Here is a 20,003-nt window from a genome sequence, read left to right as displayed (position 1 = left end):
CTGCGTGGAACTTGCGTTTGACACTGAACGAAGTGTCAAAATTACCGGGGTTGTTGTCGTGGAAAGCGACACAGGGAAACAAAAAATGGAGCGGAATATCAGATATGGGTTGTTGTGATGGTAAATTTTTTGGAACCAATTTAGTATGAAAATGTAGTGCACCTATATGGGTCCTACAGAAAATTATATAAAAGTCTTGAATTGGGGATATGAGAACGCGTAGTTATTCCAGCATTAAGAATACAAACACGGGTGCTAAGTTTTTGTACCCATTCAAAAGTTCTCTGCAAAAAACAGTTTGAAACCGTGGTCGACTGCAATAACCCGTCCAAAAATGTGGAAAGAGAAATGAAAAGACGCGTTTTGTCCTGTTATCAATAGTCCAAAGAGAAAAAGTATTCGAATTATTGGAAGCGAGGCAAAAACGCGTCTATTAATACCTCCCCCGACGGTTTTGGTCGTGTTTTAGCAATCGTCCCCGGTAATAAAGTATCACAATTTGTTAATTAAAATTGTCCAAAATATATGGACATTAAAAAGAGATGTAATTAAGTGCTCGTTTGAAAGTAAATAAGTATATTTCTTTGTAATATAAGAAAAAAAAATTTTAAGCAGTTTTCGATAGCAGCTACTAAACTTTGTTTGGTCCTAAGAAGTACAACAGTGCGAAATAGCATCCACAAAAAAAAACGAACAAGAACAAGCATTTGATCAGGTGAGCGTGGCTGTGTATGTGCGTGCTGCTACATATCCTACTTGTAGACCTGTACAATGCTGACAGGCACTCGCTTAAGTGAGCATAACGGGAAAATCTGGGTTGCCATTGTTGTTTCGGTTGAAAACGGTCAAATAGGGTTCTGTGCAGAGACGTAAAAGATTGAAACAGGGTTTATGTAGTCACAAAAGTGTTCCTCCTGTTCCACAGCATTTTAATTTTAGATCATGGCGAAAAGTGTTCAGTTCAGAGTTATTCATTTTCATTAAAAGTTTAATTTATTACGGAGGGTTACTCCTTTAAGTGTAAAAAGCAGAGAAAACGTATAGTTTTTCTAATTATTGTGAAAAACTTTAATTTGAATTTCTGTACCCAAGTTTACTATATTTGTGTAACACAAGAATCTGGAGGTCAATTCCTTAACTATGAAAAACTGAAAAATGTACACTTATCGAAAACTCATTTGCACACACAATTTTCACATTGAATTTAGTTGTGTTTTTATGCACAAAATTTTGAAACTAAAAACAAAATTTTCATTTGTCAGAAAAAATAAAGAAAAACGGCCTAATGTCAAAAAACCCTATGAAATACAAACTGGCTTGTGTATTTCGTGGGTTTTTATATTATATTAATATATAAGAAACACGTGTCACACAATTGAGGCCAATGGACTCCTAAACTACTAAACCGATTTTGAATTTGTTTTGAACCCCGTTTGTAGTTTGATATAACTTGAAATATAGGATAGGTGACTGGGTGACTAGGGTCTCGAGATATAGGCCAAAACGTGGATCCGGGTACCCCTAGAATGTGTTTATAGACTATGGATATCAAATGAAAGCTGTGGATGAGTGCTTTAGCAGAGGGTAATTTTCCTGCCCCTGGGTGATTAGGGTCTCGAGATATAGGCCAAAACGTGGGCCAGTGGATGCCTAGACAGTGTTTATACAATATGGATATCAAATGAAAGCTGTTGATGAGTGCTTTAGTACAGAGTAATATATTATCCAGAGACGGACTGGGACTGGGATTAGAACTAGGACTGGAACTGAGACTCGGAGTGGGACTTGGACTGGGACTGGAGTAAAATACATACCATCTTCTGGGACACGCAATAAGGGATGCAGAAGAATGAGAAGAAATTGAGAGAAGAGAAAAGAGAGAAGGAGATTGAGAACGAGATAGAATGAGACGAAGATGGAGATAGATGAAGCGAAAAATATAGAGGGAGGAGTGAATAAAAGGATTAGGAAAAAGTTAAGAGGGAGGGAGGGCAGAGTCAGACGGAAAAAGGTTATTAAAATGTATGCAGATTGGCCAAATTTAGGGCAGGACAATGTCTGGCGGGTCTTCTAGTACCTTTATATTAAGTCGCTTTCATGTTTGTCCCCTCATTTCCTTACGAATTTTTGACCCACGGAAAAGTATTTTTCGGTAACTTCCCGTTGAGCTAGACACTTGATACTTAGAGCATAGTTCAGATCTGGGGAAGTTCCAATGCAAGTAAAAAAAATCCGACAGGTGGCGCACGGGACGAGATATACAGAAAATTTATTTTAAAATGGAAATTTCGAATTTTAACTAACTTCTCGGTGATCCAGAGACTTGAAACTTAGCACATAGTTTGCGAGTCGATGGCACTACAATTCGTGGAAAACAGAATGCCGCCAGGTGGCAGACGAATCGAGATAAACGAAAGTCCCTGAAGAAACGCAGGGAATTTTGCGATCGATTTTTAGGTAACTTCCCGGTGAGCTAGAGACTTGGAACTTGGCACAACCCGGTGAAAATGCAATATTTGATCAAAAAAATTTGGCTAGATGGCGCATGGATCGAGATATTAAGAAAACTAGTTTTGATTTGGGAATCTTTCAATCCATTTTCAACTAACTTCCCGGTGACCTAGAGGCTTGAAACTTGGCACACAGTTCGAGGCTTGGTGACAATACAACCTACAGAAAACAAAATTCCGCTAGGTAGCGCGCTAAGTGAGATAACTACAAATCCTTGCAAAACGAGGGGAATCTTGCAATCGATTTTATACTAACTTCCCGGTGAGCTGGAGATAAAGTATTATCATACAGGAGTTTGATTTGTTTGCATTTACAGCACCATTTTATTTGCAGGAGACTTTCACAGCTACAAAAATTAAGGCGGATTTACATAGACGATTTGGCTGTGTTGCATTCATTAATTCATCTGTCGGGCGAAGTATCGAAAAATTTCCATAAATGCCTTCGTTGCGTGCCTACGCTTTGCGAACGACGTACGACTTTAATTTAAATAAATTTTGCTTTCCGTATGTTTCCGCATTGTTGCAGGTTACAAATCTTCTAGTATTCTTATTTACGCGGAAATATATGCAACTTTTTCATCTGTAAATACTACAAAGTTTTATTAAACTATTAAATGCAACTCAGCTTGCAGTACTCTTACGTACGAAAAATGCAACTCTAGACCTGAGATTTGCATCAGGTGAGCGAGGCTGTTTGTAGTTTTGACGTTTATCGCTTAATTGACACACTTGTCTAGGTACACTATGCGCATTATTGCAGGTGCAGAGGATGACATATTTAAGTACATACAAAAATGTAATACATGGACATCACTAACATAGTGTACAAGTACAAGTGTGTTGACTTATCTGTCAAGCATTCTGACAGGCACTCGCTGGATTCGGAATGACAGCGAATTCAAAATGGATACCATTACCGAATGCGCTGAATGATTGAAAAATTGAAAAAGTCGATACGATTGGTAGTCAAAAATGTTGTCGTTGAGACCAAAAATGCGACTCTAGACCTGAGATTTCCATCAGGTGAGCGAGGCTGTTTGTAGTTTTGACGTTTATCGCTTAGTGAACACACTTGTATAGGTACACTATGATCACTAATGGCATGGAAATGAACAAAAGTAGGTAGTTAAGGCAAATACGAAAAAATATGAGTTGGTATCGAGTATTTCGACCACAGTATTGTATCGAATTTTCGTTAATAATGGCAAAGACCACAAATCACCTACCCTGATTGCGCATTCAGGAGTTCAAAATTGCTTCGTTCTGCCAAAGAGGATAAATATAATAACGTAACGTAATCAGCTGTTTATCGTTACGATGGTAAACCAAAAACCAATTGGTTGGCTACGATACAGTTACGACCTTAAGCGCCAAATACACGACACGAACATTTCCGCGAACATTCCGCAATCTTTTTCGCAGCTTTGGCCATACACCATACGAACTTTTGACAGCGATGAATACGGAAAACAATTGTGCTGCAGCAATATTGCTCGCTGTGGCAATTAAGCATAAAAAAATTTATACATTTCAATAAATTCACTCAGAAATTTTTATTGTCCATTTTACTTTTCCGCGCACGTCTGTTCCGTTCAGAAATTACTACGATTATGACCTATTTCGCCATACACGCACGAACAGTTCGCGCAAATGTTCGCCAAAAATTAAAATATTTTGATTTTTGGCGAACATTTGCGCGAATTGGCAAACACCACCATACACGACAGAAGAGGTCGCAGAAACATGACATAACGGGAATGTTCGTGTCGTGTATTTGGCGCTTTAGCGGCACCAATAATCGATTGCATTGATTCTCATAAAGTTGGTCGAATCAGCTGTTATAAGGCTAAGCTTAAAGCTGGAGACATTGGTGCTTTATCGGTAACCGTATCGGTAAACTTTTACCCAGCAAAAATCTAGTGACCAAAGATGGCGACCAACAACAAAATATCCCACATTGTTCCACAATTGTTAGTATGGCAGAATGAGATGGCCTAATTGAAATGCCCGATACATATATGCTTGCCTTTTCTTACATGCTATGTACCCTCAAATACGTCACAAAAATTTTCTGCGAATCAGCCATTCCGTTTACCATAGTTGCACGCAACATCAATTGATAATCTTCCAAAAATTTTATGCATAAATTGTAAAGATAATTTGCAAGCAGCATATAATTTCAAACAAGTAAATTGTACAGATAATTTGCAGGCAGCATATAATTTCGAACAAGTAGCTCGTCGTTCAGATGAAGAATTTAAGAAATTGTCGGCTACGCAGAAAGTGGAGACAAAATTAATTTATGCTTCTGCTGAGACTTCTAATGCTTTGCAGGTAAGTTTGCTAAGGAATTTCTTATAGTTAATAATTTACAACTATTATAAATAATGTAATATATTGTAAAAATGTTTAATAAAAGAAATGTTAATAGATTTGAATTAAAGAAATATTTTATTTATATAGCAGTATAATCCAAGTAAAAAAACGGTCATAACACTAGTCAAAAGACGGTCATATTAACGTAAAAATACTCGTAAAGTTACAGGTATATAACTCAAAAAATGATTGCCAGAACGTGAATGTAAGAACAGTACAGCACTATAGTTTGTTTACTTTTCGATAACCTAAAACCGTATATGTGTGAGCAGTATGGACAATCACATAAATAGGTACGACGGAATGGACTGGTCACAAATGTTACTGCTGCCCTGTACAAACACTTACGTGTTCCATCGACACAGCTGTTAGTCATTTTCCTAGTCAATTTACGGGAACATTTTTGCTGGGTAACAGCTGATTCGACCAACCTTATGAGAATCAATTCAATCGATTATTGGTGCCGCTAAAGTCGTAACCGTATCGTAGCCAACCAATTGGGTTTTGGTTTACCGTCGTAACGATAAACAGCTGATTACGTTAGGGATACGGATACAGCGATACGACATACGGCACCAATGACTCCGGCTTAAGTTGGAGACATTGGTGCTTTATCGGTAACCGTATCGGTAACCTTTTAACAGCTGATTCGACCAACCTTATGGAAATCAACGCAATCGATTATTGGTGCCGCTAAAGTCGTAACCGTATCGTAGCCAACCAATTGGTTTTTGGTTTACCGTCGTAACGATAAACAGCTGATTACGTTAGGGATACGGATACAGCGATACGACATACGGCACCAATGACTCGGCTTTAATATTGGCGTTTCATACATCTTAAGATGGTGGGTAACTCACACAGATAGCCTGCGCTCTTTGTTTAGTGAATGGTTCAGTCTGTAATGAGCAATTGGCGTGTCAACATCGAGTGTTGGTGTCGCTAATCCCTAAAAAAATCAATCAATAACATCAATAAAATCTTTAAACAGTGAACACCCTGCAAAGCATTGCTGATTTCACCCTGTAATGTTTCTTGTTTTTGTGAATGCTCCTGCGAGTTTGTGAAAAACAATTACAATTCACTGTTGCCGGTAAAAGACAAGCGTTTTTAATATGAAGTTGGTTAGGTAAATATAAATAATAATATGTACTTTGTATGTATTTTATAACTAGCAATAAAAGAGAAAGAAAGTATTGTTTTAAGCGCTGCACAATTGACTCTAATTAGCCTCGGCAAAGGCGGCGGGAAGATTTGTGTGCAGCCGCATCACCCAAATTATGTGCACACTGTCAGTATATTTGTGGCACGCTTTAAACGTTTATGAAAAAACGAGCGGTGTCAAGAGAGAATACTCTTAAGAACAACTAAGGCCTTGCACTATGAAAAACTGGAAAATCTTATAAGGGAAAACTTTTTTTGTGCGGTAATAGTCTAGTTGAGGGGTCGACTGCTAATACGCTACCAAAAATATCGAGAGAGGTGTCAAACGACGCGTCGTGACATCAGTATTAATAATCCGAAGGCGGAGAATAAAAATTTTAACTCGTTCAAAAGATATTAACGAAAAACCGGAAAAAGACCCGCGGGTGACGCAGAATTTTTTTTGTGGGTACAACACAACAACGACCACATTAAAATCGCCAACTTCAACTGCAAATATCTCCGGACAGAGATACAATTTTTCTTTTCCGACTTCGGGTTATTGTTCTCGAGATTAATACGCGTCTTTTGATACCTCACTCGAAAATCTTGGCCCAACTTTAGGGTGGGTACCATAAACTGCACTACTACCCAATTCTTGAAGTGGTTAAACTAGCGGTAAAATATAAACTCATGAGATTAGCAATATTCACGGAGAGTTTAGGGGCCATTCAAAATCTTAACTGCGAAAAAACAACCAACTATGTGATTGCTGAAATACACAAGCAGCTATGTACATCAGGAATAGAAGTAGTAAAAATTATATGTGTACCCAGTCACATAGGTATCTATTTTAATGAAAAAGCAGATGAGGCTGCTAAAACAGCTTCTGGGTTAGGACAACCCTTGTGCGTAGACTTATCGCCAAGTGAGGCATTGTTCCAAATTAGTAAGGAACTTTGGAAAAGAACCATTGAGGAAATTAAAGTGCACTGTCCTAAAATGGAAAAAAATCTAATAGAAGTTATTGCTCAGAAAGAAAGAAAATCCTGGTTTAAGAACAAGAAGAATACTCTGAATCCGTATGACACAAAATTAATTAATAGACTTAGTTGGATTTACATATGGAAATGCATACTTACAAAAGTTTAGGGATAACATCTCAGGCCTTTGTGTCAGCTGTCAAGTCCCAGAAACACCACAACATTTAATCTTTGAATGCAATAGATACAATGCTTCAAGGAACCATACCATTTTTAGAAAATTTAACAACTTAAATTATCTCTTATCTAAAAATTTTGTTTACTATGAAGAACTATTTGAGTTTTTACACAGTACAAATCTAGCCAAGACATTTTAAAAATATATAATTTGAAATGAAGAGAAAATGTTACAAAAAAAAAAAAAAATAATAATAAGATGTTATAAGAATCAATATCAATATGTTATTTGTGAACATATGAACGTTAGTACAAAAAATGTACCTTAGTAGTTTAACTATTTTAGTAGTTTAAGAAAATAATAATAACAAGAGAATTCAGATTTATTGTTGAACAATATTTTGGTAATTTGGTATCTCAAAAAAAAAAAGAATAATAATTATAGCCTTTATGGAATTAGTAAGATACACAACTTTATCTTTGTTAACTTTCTTATTTGTATTAAATATGTGAGCCTACCATCAGTATCAGGTAATATTTATAAAAGACAACGAGAAAGAGAATCATTAACTTGCTACAACACTGTGGAAGCAGTCAGACACGACAGCGTATCCAGCTGTCATTCGTCGTCCACATTTTGTAAATGACAGCGTCTAAACACAAGAATAACCTGGCGTTTGGAGTATCATTTCTACTCTGCCATAATCAGCTGTTCTGACAGCTTTAGAGCTCAAAAATCCACATTTTGTTCAGCATTTGCTGAAATTATTGTCTATCGTTGGCCCCATTGAGATCCTGATAAAGAGATTTTATAAAGGATGTACCATGGTGGTTTGCTTGTATGATATTTAAGTCACTAATTTGCTTAGGTAATTGTACTATACCGATATACCTCCTTGGTTTGGCCATTTGATGGAAATATAATATATTGGATTAAACTGGGTAATATTTGGTGTGGTTGTAGCGTGCTTGCTTAGCACAGGAAGGTCCTGGGGTTAAGTCCTGGCAATTTAAATAACTTTAAAAAATGTTTAACCAGGCAGTGATTTGGAAAGCACTCTGAGATTATTTCTGCCATAAATCAGAAATGGCATGGGGTGTCCAAAATATTTCAAGAATATAACCCTAGCGGGTTAGGGGGCCTAGAATATACACGCGGCAGGTATGCCTGTCGTAAGAGGCCATACAAATACCAAATTGATTCAAGGGGTTATGTAGCGCAACTCTTTCAAGGGGTTGCCTGCGCAATTTATAGCTTCTCCAACCCGATTGACAACTTCACCTACCCGTGGCGCATCCTGTTTCTGCAACAATTTATAGCTTCTCTAAGCCGATTGTCAACTTCACATACCCGTGGTGCATCCTGTTCTGTAAACATCGATAACACCCAAACCTTCGTACATATCGCTAAAACAACAACAAGACTTTATCCTTCCTATATTACATGGACTAGTTATGAGTTTTCTGAATGAAATCGGTTGAAGAAGTTTGCGTCTTTCAGCGATTAGTTTTGGGCAGTTTTATTATTGTTTACGGTCCTTTGCAAGATATTGACCGGGTGCGTTCTGGAAAACAGCAAAATTAGATTAGATTATTTATTTATTACGGCCAGAAGCCTAATTCGTAAATTAGAAAATATTACAGTTTTTTATCTTATAGCTAAGGTTTTACAATATTCATATAATTTTGTTTTAAATACTGTTATTTGGTTGCAACTTTTTATGTCCATAGGCAGATCATTGTAACTTTTCAGACCCTTGTAGAAAATGTTCCGTTGATCAATTTCAGTTCTAAAAAACGGCAATTTGAAATTATGTTTGCTCCTCGTATTTATGTTGTGAGTTTGCTCAACTAATGCTATATTTTTATTTAAATACTCAGGTCCATTTCCATGTTTGATAAAAAATATAAATTTCATGGAGTGGAAAAAAATCTTTTGTTTCACACTCAACCAGTCTAAAGTCTTCAACATGTCAGTCGTTCGTGTATCCGTAGGTTTCTGAAGAATAAATCTCATGCATCTATTTTGAAGCTTTTGGAGCTTGTCTACTTCTTTATCCGATATTATGAATATAATGGACGGGCAGTACACGAAGTGCGGTTCTATAACTGATTTATATAAGATTATTTTGTACTTTTTTTGAATGAATTTAGTTGTTCTCTGCATCACTCCTATTTTATTAGCAACTTTTTTAATTGTATAATTTATATGATCTTCAAATTTGAGTTTATTATCAATTATTATTCCTAAGTATTTTATACTGTTAACTCTTTGTATGACTTCATCATTTATTTTTAGCTCGGCTGTATCTTCCTCATTGATATTCCTCCTTGTTATTATCATATATTTAGTTTTATTTATGTTTAGCTTCAGTCTATTACCACAACCATTTATACAAGTTATTTAGTTCATGCTGCATTTTGGCAAGTGCAGTATTAATATTATCTTCACTTATCATAATTAATGCATCATCCGCAAAAAGCCTAATTTTACAACCTTCGATAGCATTTACTATGTCATTTATGTATATAAGAAATAATATAGGTGCCAATACTGAGCCTTGAGGCAACCCTATGGGTACCTCTAATTCATCCGACGTCACAGCATTTATAACTGTTTTCTGCTTTCTCTGCTTCAAATAGTTGCGGAACCATTTAAGTTCAATATCAGTTATGCCAATCCGCTGCATTTTTTTTATTAATATCTCTCTATCCACCGTTTCAAAAACTCTTTTGAGGTCAAGGAAAACTGAAACCACTACTTTTTTGTTGTTTAGCTCTTCTATCCAATCAGATATTACCAAGTTCAGCGCTGTCTCACAGGAATGTTTTTTCCTAAATCCTGACTGTTGGTAGACTAGTATATTATTTACTTCAAGATGATTCACCAACTGATTCTTAACAACGACTTCGAGAATTTTAGCATCACTTGGCAGGGTATTTATGGGTCTAATTTCTTCAGGTTGCATTGTCTTTTTAACTTTTTCCACAGGTATTATTGTTGACGTTTTCCACATTTCAGGTACCACACCATCTTCTAAGCTGTTATTGATTATTTGAGCATAGAAATATCCGGTATACGATATACAATCTTTTAGTACACCTTCGGATAGCAGTTTTCTTCCACCTATCTTATATTTAAAGTCTGTTAGGATATTAATAACATCATCGGTGGTAATTTCAGCAAACTTTAATTTTGAATGGACTTGTGTATCCTCTAGTGCTACTTGGCAGGTTTCGATTAGGGTACTAGGCCATTTCAGACCTCAAGCAAGCAGTAAACTTAACTGAGGTGCGTGACAATATCCTGACAGTGATTGTAAATGGTATAAGATATGAAACACCCAAGGATATAGCTCAAGCATTGAATTCCTTCTTTGTTGATAGTATTGGTGACATAAATCGAGAAATCGAAACTTTGGATAGTGGCGACAGTGTGCAATACACGGTTAGCACATGTCTGAAATTCCAAGAAGTTACGGTTGATGATGTCATATTGGTAGCTAAAAGGTTAAAAAATAAATTCGGAGGAACAAATTTACTATCAGAAGGAGTAATTAAGGATTCGGTGTCATACATGGGACATTTCTATGCGGATATCATAAATAAATCATTAGTAGAGGGAATAGTGCCTGACGCTTGGAAAATATCAACAATAGTGCCAATAAAGAAGGTAAAAAATTCATTAAAGGCAGAAGATCTGAGACCGATCAACACGTTGCCGAATATCGAAAAAATTCTAGAAACAGTAGTAAAAGATCAGCTCATAAGTTACTTGGAAATAATTAAAATACTAATTAAAGAACAATCCGGTTTCAGAGAAGGCCATTCTTGTGAAACGGCTTCAAATTATGTAATATCGAGTTGGAAAGAAGAACTAAATCAAAAGAAAATTATACTTGCGGTTTTTATCGACTTGAAGAGAGCATTTGAAACTATAGACAGAAATATAATGATTAAAAAATTAGAAAAAATTGGAATTAAAGGCAACGAGCTGCAGTGGTTTCAGAGCTTTTTAGGTAACCGAAGACAAAAAACAGCCATTGAGTCGGTTGTCTCGGAAGAGGTATTGCCAGGAATTGGATTGCCACAAGGATCGGTTTTGGCACCGGTCCTATTTAACATATATATAAATGATATATCTTCGGCGCTAAAACATAGTAAAATAAGGCTGTTTGCGGATGACGCACTGCTCGAAGTAAGTGAACTTGATATCATGTTAGCTAGGAGCAAAATGCAGGAAGACTTGAACACCCTATACAGGTGGCTTTGTAACAATAAGCTTAAACTTAATGTTAATAAAACCCATTTTATGGTCATATCTAGAGCGATGAATAAGGAATCTTGTAATATCGAGCTAAAAATAATGAACTCAAACATTAACGAAGTTAAAACTTTCAAGTACTTAGGGGTTCAGATTGATAATAAATTAAAATTTAATGATCATATTGATTATATAGTTGCCAAAATAGGCAAGAAAATTGGTTTTTGGAAAAGGTCATGCAAATTTATCAGTAGAAAATACAAACTGAAAGTGTATAAATCCATCATAGAGCCGCATTTCATATATTGTCCCACAATATTCTTTATGGCCAATGTAACTCAGGTAGATAAGCTACAAGTTATGCAAAATAAAGCTATAAGATTTATATTAAACATGAGGTATGATACTCCCATTAATAACATGATAGAAGCACTAAACTGGTTGAGTATAAAACAGCTCATATTCTACCACAGTATGAAATTTGTATTTAATATTAAGCACGGTAAATTACCAACATACCTCAGCGAAAAGCTTAGATATGTAAATGATGCACATTCATACGTAATCAGAGAAAACAATAATTTTAGATTACCTCTTTTCAAAACAGAAGTGGACAAGCAAAATATATTTTATAAGGGCCTGAAATATTTCAATGAACTTCCTAATCGCATAAAAAGTAGTAATAACTTCAATACCTTTAAAAAAAGTTTATTGGAGCATTGTAAAACCCTTCCAATAAGATAAAGTTTTTTTTTCTTTTATTTTTTACATGACATACCGATACTGGAGCGCGTAAAGGGAATGGTAATACTGGTAGCAGCAAAATACAATGCACCCGGCCCTAAGGAAAAGAAAATCAGTCGCCACCTGTAACTCCAGACAGTTCCAACAACAAATTTCGCTGGAATTCGGTATTTTCAGCCTATATTTACTGTTGCTGATCGGGATCACTCGCATTCCGGCAGCATTAATATAACAATAAAATTATATGAGGTGTAACCAAAATAAGGTCAAACAAAAGTTGGAGCAGGGGGATTGGAAACACGTCCTTTTCAACCTCCCAATATATTTTGAGATGTGCTGATCGAATCTTCATGCGTTCCGACAGCGTCTTTACTAAACAAAGTTGAGGGGTGATTGGGTACACTTCAATTTCCAACATCCAAAGACAGGTTTAGCTGTGTTGATCGGAGACCAATACATTCCGACAGCTTAAAATACAAATATAATTGAAAAATATAAGTTCCAAATTTTGTTGCCTTAAGCTGGGAGCCCTGGAGGATTGAAAACGCGTCCTTTCCAACCTTCCTTAAATGACTGGCTCCCAGACTCGTCCGTTTGTTACTCCTGTAAATATGCTGATCGGAATCACATGGCATTCCAACAGCATATTCAATAGAAATAAATGATATAATAATGAATTGTACTTAGTAGTTTAAGTTTTAGGCCTAAACAGCCGTAATAATAAATAAATTAAATTAAATTAAAAATTTCGTGAACGATTTGATAATATCACTGCACCTTATACGCCATCCAACCCTCTCCTTTCGTGAGGAACTTGCGGTCGCCAGAGCATCGCTTGCAACATAATGAGGATTCGTCACGGGTAGTTAGGGTTGGCAAAAGTGTGCTCATAGCTTGTTTAAAGCAACAAAGCCACCAATTATGATGGGAACCTTGTTCCAGTGCTTTCACCGGTTGGAGAATAATTATAGGGTTGACCCTAATTTGCACACTCTAGCGGAGGTTTTGTAGGTGATTAAATATCCTAAATTTTATTACGATTATAAGAGAGCATTGTCTGTGGTATCACGCCGTTATCATAATAGGGGCTCGTCAACGAAGTTGAAGACTCATGTACCAACGGCTTAGTATCACATCACTCTTTCGTTTGTATGTTGAAATATATCTAGTCTAAATTTAAAAAAAATATGAAATAAATTCTGAGAAGTGACATTATTTATCCAAATTCTGATAAGTCCTTTATGAAAAAGAGAGTTAGACCGTCAGAATAATAAGACTTATGCATATTGATTTTCCTTTTCTTTTCAGATTCCTTATGAAATTAAGTCACGAAACAGTGACAATAGAATTAAAAAATGGTACACAAATTCACGGTACAATCACAGGTGTTGATGTAGCTATGAATACACATTTGAAATCAGTTAAAATGACTATAAAGAATCGGGATCCTGTACAATTAGATTCCTTAAGTATTCGCGGTAACAACATACGATATTTTATTTTACCCGATAGTTTACCACTTGAAACGCTATTAATTGATGACACACCCAAATCCAAAACAAAGAAAAAAGATAGTGGACGTGCAGGAAATCGTGGACGAGGACGTGGCACGCGTGGACGCGGTGGACCGCGAGGTCGTGGCCGTGGACGCGCAACTGGTAGGCGATAAAATTTATTATAAAAATACTTTAAATGAAATAGTAATTAAACATAAACCATGAAGGATGTAAACAGAAATTTATTTTTATTCAATAAAATCTAAACACTTGAGGTATATGCAATGTGGACTTATACATTTTTTTAAAGTTAATTGTGTAATAAATGTTCTATATTAATTAGGTTCCAGTGTATTCGAAAGATATTGCATACAGGGCAGCACAGTCCTCGAACTTAGAAAATATATAGAAATCTATCTCTAAGAAGCAGCAGCTATAAAAAGAATAAAACCCTCAACCTGCTGAGCAAAAAGAAGCATAAATTTAAACCACTGTATTTCATCAGTCTAGTGAGGTAGAGTAACTGCGGGTATTGTGGTATAGGCGGGTAATGTGGTACACCAGCTTTTCTCGGAAACTATAAATGTGAACGTAACGGGACCTATCCAAATATCTCGGCGTTCTCAGAATAAAAGCAACGCATGATTGTGCTCGTGCTTTGTAGGTAATGTTGTGAGTCAGTTGTAATGAATGTACGTGGTTGTGCGGTTGACTTTTTTTCTTGATCAGATAAAACTATTTTTTACAAAAACTTTAAAAATTTTATACTACATTCGTTAATCGGTAAGTAATGTGTGAGTATTGAATTAGTGTACTGTTAACGCAATTTTTTGCATATATTTGTGTTTAATTAATTATTTAAAAATGATAGGATACAACTCGATGTCGGCTATTGTGGTGTATGTAAAGGCGGGTAAAGTGGTATAGTATACCAAATAACCCTTCCGATCACAAACATGCCGAAAAAAGGCGAAATACGAAAACGGAGAGAAAAGGATATGAAAAAAGCTATACAAACAGTAAGGAAAGGAGAAATGGGTATTCTTGTGGCTTCCAAAACATTCAATGTCCCTCATACTACTTTGCAGGGCATGTCAAGAAGTGAGCAACCCATCAATGAATTATTGGGGCTGGCCCCAATTTTAACAGCAGCAATTGAGGAAGACTTGGTGAAATATTTGTTAGAGGTGGAAGCGAGGTATTGGGGACTAACACGTGCAGATGTCAGGTCTTCGGGCTATCAAATTGCGAAAAAGAACAATATTCCCAATAAATTTTCTATCATGAAAGGGTGTGCTGGTAAGGATTGGCTAAAAGGCTTTAACAACCGACATCGAAGCATTTCAAGCTTTCGAAAGCCAACTGGTTCAAGCGCCGACCGTGAGCGCAGGTTTGCTCGAGAAAATGTGGCAACATTTTTCGAGCTACTTGAAAAAGAATATATAAAACGAACGGAACGGACGAAATCGGAATATCAGTAGTCATAAACATTATAAAAATAATTTGCAACAAGGCATTGCTACGTTTAACAAAAAGAGGAAGGCCTCAGTTAATCAACCTGCTAAAAAATACAATAAAAAAGTGGTAAGTGGTAGTGAAGAGTTTCCAAACATTCCACCAACAAAAGAAACCTCATGCAAGTTTTTTGAGATGATGCTATTATTAGGCCAAGGAAATCTTGCCTACAGTGCGAGAAAATTTGGTCCCATGAAAAGTGTATTCCCAACCGTAGTGCTATTTTTCTTTGTGTTTCATGTAAATAAGTCTATGATACTTTCCTGAAACAATCCAGCTTATTTAATTTTTAATTTTTGAAATTACTGAACACTTCGTTTTTAGTTTTTCAGTTTTTGTAATAAATTGTTGCTTTTCAATGTAAAACTGCTTTCTTATTATCTTAGGGTACGATGTGTTGGTATTGTGGTGTACTATACCACATTAACCGACACGGTATACCATATTACCCGCCAATTTTTTCAAGAGCTGATTTATGACTTTTAAGATATATTTTTAAATATCTCTTAACTTTTGAACTGTAAGACTATTGCTTCTTGTTTCTTTTGTTTGTAATCCTTGTAGTATCTTATTAACCCATTTTCATTGAAATTGCATGCAAATTACTGATTTTACAAAGGAAAATAAAATGGGTATACCACATTACCCGCACTTACTCTAAGTAAATGAGCGGTCAACTCCTGGGGGAGGGTACGCGATGAGGCATCAATTCGAAACTGCACTTTCTGTTTAACAATTTGCTTATTTGGTAGAAGTTTTAAAGCCCTTTGACTACGTCATTCTCCCCCAACCGCAAATAAGTTAACTTCTTGCTCCAGCTACGGAACTGGTGAACTGCCAGGACACTAATCCGACTTTCTTACTTACTCTTAGCTCAAAGCTTTGAAAACAGGGTTAAAAAGTCAAAATTGTCAAGCGCAAATTAAGAATAACATATTTAATACGATGACAAAAACAACCTATACAATGTAAATGTGCATAGCATAATGAACACTAAAACGGTTATTACTGCCATTTGTTGGGATTTGTCCTTATGAAGTGCTTTAACATTTTCTTTGTGTTTATCAATTTCGGCTCTAAGTTGCGAAATCTCTGCTTCTATCACTTCTCTTAAAGTTGAATCAACTATGTTAGGATTGTCTAGGGCATCCTCTAGTCCACGAATCTTATTACGCAAATAGAGTAAATCATGTTCGACATTATTGACCTAAGCAATTGAAAATAGACTGTTAAATATTTGGTTTCTAATAACACGTATGAAGAACATTAGAGTGGTCTGAAAGGAGGATGTGGTCCTTAGTCCTTTGTGAACTCTGGCTAAAAGTGATTTCCTACAGTTATTTGTTTACTGGAGGTTCTAAAAATACCTTTGCCTCAGGCTATGGTGCTGAATTATACTTCTTTATGTTTTCACTATGACCACTCTTATGTTTTGTACATAAACTTACTTCCTCTTTTAGGCTGCATGTTCCTGGGTATTCGAAAGGGTGAAAACGAAATTTGGCCCTCTCCATTACAACGTACAATTTCTTTCACACATATATGTATGTATGTTTGAATCCAAATTTAATATGCACATACATATATATGAATTATATGACGCCAACAGTCTTAATACCATAAATATAACTTTATAAAGAATATTAAAAGAAAACGATTATTTCAATTACATTTAATTAAAAAGACTTTCAAATTAGTCCAACCTGCTAAAGCCCATGTTCTTATTATCTCGATTTTTTCTCAACTAATAAAAGTGGTAATGAGTAGTACGCTGCTAAACAAGTTTCTTAAACCAAATGTCAAATACTCAAAGCAGATTTTTTTTTTTTTAATATTTTTTTTTTTTATAAAACTATTTCTTAAATGGGTGATACAAAACTTTTAAGCAATATGAATTAAATAAGAGCATTTGTGTTGGTACCTTTAACGAGATCAAAGCAAAAAATGTTGATTGTTGTTGTAGCAGCATTTAATACCGCTTAACCGACAGACATAAGTATTGATTCATGAAGTATCAAGAACATTTAACGTGAAGCTAAGGAAACAAGCAGTCCGTTAGGAGGCGTGAGATTTTCGACATTTTTGTAATTTTTTGCCTGGTCTACTTTCTTATTGAATCATGAGGCTGTGTTGCATTTTATGGAATTCATTAGGCCGGATTTACATTAACGGTTTTGGTTGCTTCAAAGCGACAAGATGTTTTATTTTTAAACTTGGCGATCGAAGAAATTACGCGCCTTACTATGTGAGTAGCTCCAAAGCAAAACGCCACAAGTGACTCATAACAAGTTCCTAGATATATAAGAAAAATAGCGCAGTCTTAAATGGAGACACATTTTCAAATGATACGTATGATATCATAGCAATTAGTAAATAAGTAAGGCGCGATAACCTCCAAAGAGATTTTAGGCCAAGCTTCTCTTCTAATTTGTGTGTTACTCTTTTTAATTTTTCCTACAAATTGGCGGTACGGAACCTACTCGTTTTATACCGATACCGAACGGCATCTGCCAGGCAGAATAATTTTCACTGAGAGCTTTTCATGGCAGAAATACACTTGGAGTGCTTGTCAAACACTGGCGAGGGGCGACTCCGCTTAGAGAAATTTTCTTCTAGCTGAAAAAAAAAATTGTTCGTAAAATTTTGATGTTGCTTTGCCCGGGCGTGAACCCAGGATCTTCGGTGTGGTAGGCAGAGCACGCTACCATCACACCACGGCGGCCGCACATATACAACCAAAAAATCACACTTTTCGGACAACTAGATTTGAAGACCGGTAATTGTTTGTAGTTATTGCGTTTTGGTCTGCAAAAAAAACATTTATTTCGTATTGGTTTTGAATTTCCGGATTTTGTGCATTTAAGTGTGAATAGTAGGTATTTGCTTTTTATAGAAAGAGGGTGCCATTATTTCAGAAAATTTTATGGAATTGTTGAGTTTTGGTATGAAACATGCTAGTTTTGGAATTTCTAGACTGGCCAAATTTGTGCTTTGTTTCTTCTCATAAAGGTTTTAGAAGGTAAAGTTAAATCCCATGCCTATCTAAAAAAAAAAAAAAAAAAAATGGGGGTGCACTTATTGCGTTTTGGTTTGGAGCTCCTCATCTATACCTTGCAGTTTTTTCTGGCTTCTTGTATGTTTAGATGATGGATATCTTATTTGCATTGCCACAGATAATTCAGGGGTTCAATGAAGTTGGAGGCAACAAAGAGTTCTAAGTCAAAAATGAATTTAAGACGTTCTGAAGCTTAAACCCGACTGTTGTGGAGATTTAGGCTCATTGTTGGTTTCTAGAAGCTTTGCAGCTGTTTGGCAAGTGTGTGAGCGCTGCGTTTTCTGATTCTGCAACTACATATAATGTGATTTCGAGGATTTGTCTTTTCTGCCATTATATTTTGAAATGGTGAATCCAGGTTAATTAAATTTTTTGCTCGCCGTTTTTGCCTTTATCTCGTTTAATGAATGCAGATAGATATATGTAAATGTATTTTTTTGTGTAAGCCTAGGTAACTGCAGTTACATACATACTATGTAAGTAGGTATGTGGCTTTTGACTAGATTTTTTTATATTATATTGTGCCATTTTTTTTTTTTTAATATATTCTTGGTTATTTAATGAGTTGGTCTTTTCATTGGCAGCCTTTGCAAATTTGTTTGTGGAAAACATACATTCGTTTAATTATTACGCTTTCTATTCAAATACACTTTGGCAGTAGCGTATAAAATACGTGAACAAGCATAAATATTACCCAAAGCACATCCTATTAGTGCACCGACGACATTCGGTATTGGATATGCTTGCCAATCGCGATCCCAATCCAAAGGAGCTACCACAGATCCAGCCCAAGCACCTAATATGGCGCCCAAAGCATTATATTTAAATAAACCTATTGCAGTATCTTCACTCTTTGTTATGGTATCAGGCTTTTCGCAGAAACATAATTGTAATGCACCACTTCCTCCCAGTAGAAATATAGTGGGTGATGTTGTTTGTAGAGTAAGCAAGAGAGACAATACGAAGGTTTGTTCATAGTTTTGTAATACGGGCGCACCCAATATGATACATATAAATGCATAAAGTAGCGTACATAAGCATTGTAAAAATAATCCTCCGGCAAGTTCTTTTAATGTAAACTTTTGTGATGGTTTCCTTTGTCGCTGCCCACTATTATCCATCGTTTGAGTGTAGTAACGTGCTAATATCACCTTCAGTAACTCACCAATTGATACAATAGGCAAGATTAAAGAGTTCCAAAGGTTTCCCACATTTGCCCAGTTTCTTTGGAATTGCATGTATGTCATGCATACTAACACTGTTGCCAAACTAATGGATACATGGAAAAGTTGATGCTTAGTTTTTTGCTGATCAAATTTAGAGGCCATCTTTTGTTATAAAATTATTTATAAATAATTGATACGCATTTGCCAATGTTTTGATAAAAATTTACGTTTTGTTGCCCTGTGTTTTAGTGATATTGCCAGACTACGTTTGCTTCATTAAAAACTATATAAGGGGTATTCACAAAGCAACAACCCTACAAGAATACTGACTATCATATGATTATCATCTGATTGTCAGCAATGTCAACCTAACGATCAGCGCCTCATACAAACTTTCTATCACAAACTTAAAGCTGGAGTCATTGCTGCCGTATGTCGTATCGCTGTATCCGTATCCCTAACCTAATCAGCTGTTTATCGTTACGACGGTAAACCAAAACCCAATTGGTTGGCTACGATACGGTTACGACCTTAGCGGCACCAATAATCGATTGCATTGATTCTCATAAGG

At 35.9% G+C, this 20,003-nt stretch overlaps 2 protein-coding genes across 4 annotated transcripts; one reads left to right on the top strand and one right to left on the bottom strand.

The window, feature by feature from the left end:
- Nucleotides 1-5,813: 5,813 nt before the first annotated feature.
- On the top strand, nt 5,814-13,981 carry SmD1 (small ribonucleoprotein particle protein SmD1). 2 transcript variants are annotated; one of them, XM_067790830.1, is made up of 2 exons: nt 5,814-6,018; nt 13,509-13,981. In XM_067790830.1, exons 1-2 carry the CDS (start codon nt 6,005-6,007, stop codon nt 13,867-13,869), a joined length of 375 nt encoding a protein of 124 aa, XP_067646931.1. In that variant the 5' UTR covers nt 5,814-6,004; the 3' UTR covers nt 13,870-13,981. The 2 variants fall into 2 exon arrangements, 1 of the variants encoding a protein (XP_067646931.1); XR_010953841.1 differs by lacking the exon at nt 5,814-6,018 and adding an exon at nt 10,174-13,211 and having other exon boundaries at nt 13,509-13,621.
- Nucleotides 13,982-16,728: 2,747 nt separating this feature from the next.
- Nucleotides 16,729-19,686, bottom strand: PIG-F (phosphatidylinositol glycan anchor biosynthesis class F). Of its 2 annotated transcripts, none has more exons than XM_067790831.1 (2): nt 17,133-19,686; nt 16,729-17,069 (listed from the first exon to the last, which is right to left on the bottom strand). In XM_067790831.1, the coding sequence occupies exon 1, from the start codon at nt 19,592-19,594 to the stop codon at nt 18,887-18,889; it is 708 nt and encodes a 235-aa protein (XP_067646932.1). In that variant the 5' UTR covers nt 19,595-19,686; the 3' UTR covers nt 16,729-17,069; nt 17,133-18,886. The 2 variants fall into 2 exon arrangements, with proteins under 2 accessions (XP_067646932.1, XP_067646933.1); XM_067790832.1 differs by having other exon boundaries at nt 16,729-17,132; nt 18,322-19,686.
- Between the last annotated feature and the right edge of the window lie 317 nt (nt 19,687-20,003).

The sequence above is a fragment of the Eurosta solidaginis genome, chromosome 5 (assembly GCF_040869045.1).
Source record: "Eurosta solidaginis isolate ZX-2024a chromosome 5, ASM4086904v1, whole genome shotgun sequence".
Taxonomy (NCBI): Eukaryota; Metazoa; Arthropoda; class Insecta; order Diptera; family Tephritidae; genus Eurosta; species Eurosta solidaginis.
Note: the sequence above shows the minus strand (reverse complement) of the source record. Positions and strands in the feature narration are given on the sequence as shown.